This window comes from Dendropsophus ebraccatus, chromosome 2 (assembly GCF_027789765.1).
Source record: "Dendropsophus ebraccatus isolate aDenEbr1 chromosome 2, aDenEbr1.pat, whole genome shotgun sequence".
NCBI classification, from domain to species: Eukaryota; Metazoa; Chordata; class Amphibia; order Anura; family Hylidae; genus Dendropsophus; species Dendropsophus ebraccatus.
In genome coordinates, this window is record NC_091455.1 from 157309524 (window position 1) to 157319165 (window position 9642).

A 9642-nucleotide genomic window follows, 5' to 3' on the forward strand; every position below is an offset into this window, starting at 1 on the left:
AAGTACGTCTTGTGTTACAGTTAACAATGCAGCTGCCTCGACATGATTTATGTTAGAAACTATCCAGTACACGGTTCAGCAGGTTATGTGAAGCAGTCTCTGTTTAGAGGAAAAGAGGTTTCACCATTAGCAGGAATTCTTTACTATAACAGCAATGAGACTTTGAAACCCTCTGCCACATGAAGTTGACATGGCTGACTCTTTCTGGATGTGTTTCTTGAGAAATATAATATTATGTTATAATTATAGGTTTACAGACAGAAAAAGGCAAAATCTCAAGAATGCACAATTAATTTAATCTTCATTTTTTTTTTTTTTTTTTTTTAGCTAATGCTTTAAGAGAAGACTTTAAGTTTTATCATACCTTCAGCTCCGATGTTGCTAATTTCCTAAAAGTGAAAACTAGACAACTTGTTGTTATGCATCCTGACCGATTTCAGTCAAAGTATGAACCAAAAAAACACCTATTTGAAATCAAAGTAAGTTACTCAGTGATTCTAGTATATGAAACTCTATGGGCACTTCTGATTTATTTTATGAAAGGGGTACTCCAGCAAAAAGTAAAACATTATGTCTCCCAGCAAGCTGTAAGCTAAACCGAATCTAATGTCTATTCCAATAAATGTCTAGTCTAATAGAAATAAGGGGAGTCTTGCATGTAGCAGTATTATGGATACAAAGCTTATGCAAAAAATAATTACTATGGCTTAAATTTATCTAAGTTCAAAACTTTATTAAAGAGATCTAAAAAGAATCAGAAAAGGACCCCGTGCCATGCCGGGCAAATGATTAAATTTTTCTCTGCTGAAATGTATTTATTTTAGAAGAAAGTTTAGGAGCGGAGAGATAAGGTCAGGGGCTAAGCTGTCTCGATGCTTTTGACTGATTTCACTGGGAACAGGACATAGCAGCACTATAGTGTATGTCTGTTGGAGCCTATTCTGTAACTTATGCTGGGTAGAAAACTACAGTGCCTTGAAAAAGTATACCCACTATTTAAAATTACTTAGTCTTAAATGTATTTTATTTGTATTTATGTGATAGACCAACAAAAAGTAGCAAGCAATTAATTTTAAAGAACATGATACATGATTTTTAATAAAATTATTTAAGTATTAAGCCACCCGATAGTCCTAACTAAAATTCAGTGTGACAATTACATTTTTTTTTCTTCAGTAATTGCAGTAGATAGAGCTGTGACATTTGCTTAGTGGGCAACAGATCTTTAATGCTTATCCATGCCTGAATCATGTGCCTCCAAATGTCTGTCACCATTAACCCCTTAACGACATCGGGCGTAAATTTACGCCCTCGCGCCCTGGTACTTAACGCACCAGGGCGTAAATTTACGCCCGATGTTTCCCCGATCGCTGTGTGTTCGCACACAGCGATCGGGGAAGATGGCCTGCTATAAATCATAGCAGGCCATCTTAGCTTCTCTTACGATCGCCGCTATTGGCTGATCAATTCAGATCAGCCAATAGCGGCGATCGGAACCTTTCCGGGTCATCGATGAGCCGGAAAAAATGGCGGTCGGTGCTGTCCGAGGACGGCACCGACAGCCATTACTGTAAAAAGTAATGGTGCTCACGGTTCCACCGGCCCGATCGGCGGTACCGGCGGGCCGTTCATGGCGATCGGGCCGGTGGCACGGCGATCAGAGTCCACAAAAATAGTAAATACCTGCTCTGGACCCCTCAGCTAGGTAGCTGAGGGGTCCAGAGCAGGTATTTGTACATTACTCACCTGTCCCGGGGTCCTGATCGGCGTCTTCTGGGTTTGCGGCGTCCTCCGTCATTCCGTCGGGTCTTCGGCTATTTCCGGCAGTCCCCATCGTCTTTTTTCGGCTCCAGCCTCATCTTTTTCCGGATTTTGCGCTCTGCTGCCCTCTAGCGGCTGATATGTGTAATACACTTATCAGCAGCTACAGGGATGTTCACATTGTAGAAATTTTTTTATTTTTTTATTTTTTTTTTTTCCCAAATTTTTTTTTTTCTATTTTCCGCACCCTATCGCCGCTGAGTGTTGATCAGCAGCGCACGAAAGTGCGCTGCTAATCAGCAACTCCTCCTTTTTGGCGTAGGGTGGTTTTTTTCTATATTCTACTGCCACGGTCTGCTGATAAGTGCCGCACATAAGTGCGGCATTTATCAGCAACTCCTTTGTTGGCGTAGTGTTTTTTTTTTTTGTTTTTTTTTTTATATACTTACTGTAAAAAAACCACTACATTACACCACACTACATTGAATAAAGTTTGACACTACACCACTACATACCCCATATACTAGTCCCCGTATAAAGATGGCCCCCAGGGTGTTTTCGGCGTTGGACGCATACGTTATTATTGCCTCCGACACCAAAACAGCCAGTGAGGATGAATGGGGGGGATCCTTCTTTCCTCCATTCATCCTCATCATCCAGTGACGTGTCTGGGGGTAGCGTAGCGTACGCTGCCCCCCAGACACGTTTTTTTCCGCCAGTACCGTCCCAATAAGAGATGACGGTATGAAATTCTACAAACTCTGTGAGAGTACCTCAGTGTACACCTACAGATTTAGGGTACGTGCACACTGCGGAATGGCGAAGGATAACCCTTCGTGCATTCCGCAGCTGGCACCCGCCGGCGGACTAATGCGGGCGCGTGTCTCCACCCGTGTCATAGACTCCAATCTATGCATGGGCGGATTCCATCGTCCATCCAAAGAATGAACACGTTGGACGGAGAGCGGAATCCGCCCGTGCATAGAATGGAGTCTATGACACTGATGGAGACGTGCGCCTGCATCACTCCGCCGGTGGGTGCCAGCTGTGGAATGCACGAAGGGTTATCTGTCGCGATTCCGCAGTGTGCCCTTAGAGTGTATGATGGAAGGGACACCCGAATCCAGCCCCCAGATGCCCGCCCCCCCCCCCATCCTTCCAGTTAGTGGGGAGATAGTTTGGGACCTGATCTTCCCACTGCTGGATAAAGGTTACCACCACCTGTACGGGGATAACTTTTTATACCAGCATCCCCTCTTCCGGTCCCTCGCTGCCTGAGCTACTGTAGCTTGCGGCACGATCCGAAAATATTAGAAGCAGTAATAGAGCCCTAATATTTAGCAGCCATGGAGCGGACCCAGCACTTCTGGATATGAGGGACCCTGTATCGCACCAGGACAACATTCTCCAGGTGACGTCCCCCACACTGGAGAAAGGGAGACCCCAGAAGAAGTGCAGAGTTAGGCATAACAGGGGGATCAGGAAGGACACCATTTTTCAGTGTGACACCTGTCCTGATCACCCCGGCCTCTGCATACTGGATCGCTTCAAGGCGCACCACACGTCATTGGGGTTCTACATTTTCTAAATTCTGTCCCTTATTCCTATTTCAGGGGTCACGTTGATCCAGGGATTATTCTGATCGCCATTATGGAGTTCGGAAGGAATTTTTCCCCTGTGATGAGGCTACTGTCTGCCTTACGAGGGTTTTTTGCCTTCCTCTGGATCAACACAGGTTGAATTTGATGGACACCTGTCATTTTCAACCTTATAAACTAATAATTGGCCTAATACCCCCAAATAAATTAGAATTGTCCCTTTTCCCCAGCTAAATAGGTATGGCCGCCATTCCCATTAGAGGATGCCATGATGCAATTACAAAGCCTCTGTGCCGCCAGGACAGTAGAAACCCCCCAAAAGTGACCCCATTCTGGAAACTACACCCCATAAGGAATCTAACAAGGGGGGCAGCGGGGATATGCCCCTGGTGACGGCCACATTTGGGACTTGAAAATGAAAAAAAATGGTATTTTTTATTTTCTCGGCACATGTTTTACGTAAGTGCCCGTCACCAGTGGGGTCCATATGCTCACTGCACCCCTTGTTAGATTCCTTATGGGGTGTAGTTTCCAGAATGGGGTCACTTGTCGGGGGTTTCTACTGTCCTGGCAGCACAGGAGCTTTGTAATTGCGACATGGCCTCCATCCTCCATTCCAGCCTCTAAATGGCGCTCTCTCCCTTTGGTGGCTTGCCCTGTGCCCATATGGCACATTATGCCCACATGTGGGGTATTTTTGTACTCAGGGGAAACCACCCTACACGTTTTGTGTTCATTTTCTTTTTTAAACCCTTGTGGAAATGGAAAAAATCAAGGCTAGACCAACATTTAGTGTAATTTTTGTAAAATGTTTACTCTAAATCATTAATCTTGTCATCATTTTTTCATTTTCACAAGGGGTTAAAAGAGTAAAAAAAAAAACAATGTGTAGAGCAATTTCCCCTGAGTCCGTAAATACCCCACATGTGGACATAAAGCGCCATGTGGGCGCAGGGCAAGCCTCCGAAGGGAAGAAGCGCCATTTGGATTTTGGAGGGCTAGAATAGATGATGAACGCCATGTCGCATTTACAGAGCCCTCGTGCTGCCAAAACACTGGAAACCCCCCACAAGTGACCCCATTCTGGAAACTGCACCCCTCAAGGAATCTAACAAGGGGTGCGGTGAGGATATTGACCCCTTGATGACTGGCACATTTGTGCCATGAAAGTGAAAAAATGAAAATATTCCCTTTCACGTCACATTGTTCCACATTTGTGCCCGTCACCAGTGGGGTCCATATGCTCACTGAACCCTTTGTTAGATTCCTTGAGGGGTGTAGTTTCCAGAATGGGGTCACTTGTGGGGGGTTTCCAGTGTCTTGGCAGCACGAGGGCTCTGTAAATGCGACATGGCCCTTGAAATCCTTTCCAGTGAAATTCAGCTTCCAAAAGCCAATTGGCGCTTCTTCCCTTTGGAGGCTCGTCCTGCGCCCCCCTTGGCGCTTTATCGCCACATGTGGGGTATTTCCGTACTCGGGAGAAACTGCGCTACACATTTTGTGTCTTTTTTTTTTTTCCCTGTTATCCCTTTAAGAAAATGAAAAATTGAAGGCTAGAACAACGTTTTAGTGTAAAAAATAGATTTTTCTTTTTTCACGCCATATTGTTCGGAAAATCTGTGAAGCACCTGTGGGGTCCAGATGCTCACCGCACCCCTTGTTACATTCCTTGAGGGGTGTAGTTTTCTAAATGGTGTGCCTTTAGGGGTGTTTTTTAGGTTTTGGCACCCCAGAGCCTCTGCCAACTTGAAGTGGTACGGTCAAAAATGAACAAATATAACGGAGGCGTTGAAATTCACTAGGCACTCCTTTTATATCTGAGGCTTGTGGTTTGCGTCAAATAGCACAATAGGGCCACATATGGGGTATTTCTATAAACTGCAGAAACGGAGCAATCAATATTGGGGTGCATTTCTCTGGTAATAGGTTTAAAAATTATGAAAAATATTGGATTACAATAAAATCTCTGCACAGAAAATTAAAATTTTCAAATTTCTTACACACTTAGCTTTTATTTCTGTGACTCCCCTAAAGGGTTAAAAAAACTTTCTGGATATGCTTTTGCAGAGTGTGGGGGGTGCAGTTTTTGAAATGGGGTGCTTTGTGGGGCTTTCTAACATACAGGCCCCTCAAATACACTTTAAACCTGAACAGGTCCCTAAAAATATCTGATTTTGAAATTTTACTGAAAATTTGGAAATTTGCTGCTAATGTTTTAAGCTTTCTATTGTCTAAAAAAATGAAAGATCGTTTAATAAATGCTGCCAACATAAAGAAAACATGTTGCTAATGCTATTTAATATATAATTTATGTGGTATAACCACTTTCTGTATAAGCAAAAAAGTTTCAAAGTTGGGAAAAATGCATTTTTTCACATTTTTTCACGTTATTTGGGATTTTTTCATAAAGATTTGTTATGAGTATCGACTCCAATTTTCCAGAAATGTAAAGAACAATGTCACGAGAAAACAATCTCAGAATCAGCCGGATAGGTAAAAGCATCCCGAAGTTATTAATGAATAAAGTGACACTGGTCATATTCATTAAATTGGTCTCTGTCATTAAGGCCATTTCAGCCTCTGTCCTTAGGGGTTAAACTAATTTTAAGTCTTCTTCTTTAACTAAAAATAACTGCTGTATGATTTTAAATTGAAAGATAAGAGTTTTGTAAGAGTCTGATTGTTAATGTCTTTTCATTAACTCTCTGTAGGATTCCACTAGTGAGGAAGAGCTGAAGGAGCATGTCTTGAAGCATGCTTTGCCCTTGGTTGGTCAGAGAACAAAAGCGAATGAAGCAAAAAGATACAATAAGCGTCCTCTTGTAGTTGTTTATTACTCTGTAGATTTCAGTTATGACCATCGCACTGGTATGTTAAGTGTAAATAAATCTGGTTGTAAATTTTCTAAACTGCACAGAAAAAGTTTACTGTACCTTCCTTTTCACAACTAAAATGGAAGACAAAATGGAGACTACGGCTACTACGTTGCCTTGTACTGTAACTTTTTGCAATATTTGCAGCTCAAATATTTGGAATTGAATTAGTATGTTACCATTGTGATTCCTAACCCTGTTATTTAAAAAAAAATTTTTTTAACACATCTTATATGGCATGGCGCTCAGCATCTGTAAATCCACAATCGGTGAGAATTTGTACTTTTTCTATTTACTGTACATTGTATATGGTAAACGTATTTTGTAGAAAGAATTTCCTTTTGATGCATTTCTAGCTTTATCAAGCAGAAAAGGGGACAAAGGTTAGTGTCAGTGATGGAACAGGGGTTTTTTTTTTTTTATTAAAAAACTTTATTAGAAAGTTAAGAACGAAGTGCCAGCATAAATGCACCTATTCAAAAGGTACAACATGTTACACATTTAAAGTCTGTTTGTTTTGCTATTAGGTTCTAGTAAGAATATTAACATATATTGGAAAACTTTTCTAGAACTGTTACACTGATTTTTAGTGCGGAAATTTATTCTGCTTTTGAACATATTCATTGCAGCTACCCAGTATTGGAGAAGCAAAGTCTTAGATGTTGCAAAAGACTTTCCAGAATACACCTTCAGCATTGCTAATGAAGAGGATTATGCATCAGAATTAAAAGACCTTGGATTAGATGAAAGTGGAGAGGAAGTAAATGTTGCAATTCTGGATGCAAATGGTAAAAAATATGCTAAGGAGCCTGAAGAGTTTGATTCAGATTCACTTAGAGAGTTTGTGATTAACTTTAAGAAAGGTAAGCTGTTGAGTATTTGTATTTATTTAATTTTTATGTAAAACAAACTATAAAAAAATAGAAATGCGTTGTTGTTGTTTCAATCATATAAGCACAGAACAGTCCTATTGTACAGACTGATAAATCATAGACCAAAAATCACCAATATATATTCAGACAGGTCATATATATAATAAAACATAACCTTTAATTAGTTCCATTAAAAATACAAAAACACGCGTAAAGTGTATACACCACATGTTTTGTCTGGTCATGCTGGTTTGTGATGACAACTACTATACCGTAAATGTAAAAGTGTCACTGTTATAAATTTCAAAATCTAAATCAAAAGTAGATGTGAAATAAAGAAAGTTTGCAATTTACATTCATTACTTTTTTGTTATCATGCTGTAAAAAAAAAATCTGAACTTAACAGAAATCCAGGTCCAGTCTCCTGAAGGCAGATTTTCTGATTTGTGCTGGTTGTAAAAAACAGACTAAACACAGGAACTCCAGCCAGTACAGAGTCACAGCTCAATGTGTCCATCAATAATATGACCTTCTCTCTGTGAGCGCTCAGATGGCCTAGGATACACTGGACTTCCTGTTTCCTTTTTTTTTTGAGAAACAAAAAAGTCAGAAGACAGGAAGTGCCGTGTTTTCCATGATAACTAAAAATTAAATTAATGTAAATTTCAAACTTGTTTTATACCACATCCCCTGTTTTAGATTTTCAAAGGTATAACGACCGTGACACTTAATTCTTGTTCAACAAAAACATTCCCTGAAAATAAGACAGAGCATCTTTGGGGGCAAAGTTAACCTCCTCCCGCTGCTGGACTGTAAACTAACGTTAATTTACGCTGTAGTATGACACAGGAGCTGGAGCTGCACCTGTGTCATCCATGGTGGGTCAGCCGGGGACCTGCTGCAACTCTCAGCACCGGAGCCGCTCTCCAGTGCTGAGAATTAACCTATAGATACTGCGGTCAGCACGACTGCAGCCTCTATAGGGCTCCCGACAAAGAATTCTCCCTCTACAGAGGGAGAATTCTCTGTCCGGTGTCCATCAGGGCTCTGCGAAGTGATCGCAGAGCCCCGATGGTAGCCATGGAAACCTGGAAACCTCAGGCTTCCTCCTTCTGGCTAAGGAGGGAGGTAGGGCGCATGGCCGGGAGCTCTGCCCCCTCCCCTCTCTCCCCTGCTGCTGATCCCATAAGCTGATGTCCAAAAACAACCTGGGCATTGAGGTATCAATGACCCCAGGTTGTGAAAGGGTTAATATAAGACACGGTCGTCTTTTCGGGGAATCACTGTATACAAAAAAGGCAGGTAAAAAGTAACCGATATAGATCATTTTCTAAAACTTATACATACCATTGCCACTGACAATATTAGGGTGTATCCTACATCTATCCTAGCATTTTTAGCTGTCCTAAAAGAATCCGCTGGGAAATATGCATGAAATCATATAGATTCAGATGGATGTTTTTATGTTTCTCTCCCAGTAAAAAACTGCTGATCATGAAAAAGCAAAAAAATTACTTCTCTAGCTGTAATTTTTTTGTCAAATTGTCCTACATTTTGAAAATTGAGATTTTAACTAACCAGCCCTACTTTAGCACGTGGAATTCTTACTCTTATTGCTTTTATCCTCCTTCTCAGTATGTGTCCATATTAACTCTGTGTTTTTTCTTTGTAACACAGGAAAACTTGCTCCAGTTCTAAAGTCCCAACCTGTACCAAAGAACAACAAAGCCCCTGTTAAATTAGTAGTTGGTAAAACCTTTGAAGGGATTGTAATGGATAAAAACTCAGATGTACTCATAGAGTTTTATGCCCCGTGGTGTGGTCATTGCAAATCACTTGAACCTGTTTACAATGACCTGGGTAAAAAATACAGATCAGTACCAAACCTTGTTATAGCCAAGATGGATGCTACTGCCAATGATATACCTGTTGACAAATACAAAGCAGAAGGATTTCCAACAATATATTTTGCACCAAAGAACAGAAAGCACGATCCAATTAAATTTGAAGGTCACGACAGGGATCTGGAAGGTTTGTCAAAATTTGTTGAAGAACACAGGGCGAAGTCAAAAACGAAAGAAGAACTTTAAAATTTTTCTTGCAAAAAAATTTTTTTAAGCACCTGTTAAATGTATTACTTTACACACAGTTGCTGGATAAGTGACTTGCATCACTGAGATTCTTGCCAATAATTTGTATGCATATTTGGATGTCTGTGTCTTTTTGCATTCCAAAGACTGACTGTGTTTGTGTGTGATTTTTTTTCACTAATGAAATAAACTGATAAACTTTTTTGAGTATTTAAATTGTCATTTCCTGAAAATATAACTTTTTCTTATTTTACTGTCTACAGAGCTTTATGGAGGCTCATTTTTTGTGCCACAGTTTCGTTTTTATTAGTCCCATTTTTGCTATTTCATTTACCTTTTTTTCCATGGGATATAATGTGACAAAATAAAGGAATCTCGGACATAGTATTTTTGTATGTTTACACCATTTTCTATGCTATTTGCTATGAAACATATGCTATGTTTCAAT

The 9642-nt window shown here is 40.6% G+C and overlaps 1 protein-coding gene across 2 annotated transcripts in view; it reads left to right on the plus strand.

The window, feature by feature from the left end:
• The window catches only part of PDIA4 (protein disulfide isomerase family A member 4), a 42042-nt gene extending 32645 nt beyond the window's left edge, over positions 1-9397 (plus strand). For both annotated transcript variants that reach the window (XM_069960378.1, XM_069960377.1), the window contains exons 7-10: positions 328-479; positions 6071-6227; positions 6862-7095; positions 8782-9397. In XM_069960378.1, coding sequence (XP_069816479.1) covers positions 328-479; positions 6071-6227; positions 6862-7095; positions 8782-9194 — 956 coding nt within the window. In that variant the 3' untranslated portion in view covers positions 9195-9397. The remainder of the gene's footprint in view (positions 1-327; positions 480-6070; positions 6228-6861; positions 7096-8781) is intronic.
• Positions 9398-9642: the final 245 nt, after the last annotated feature.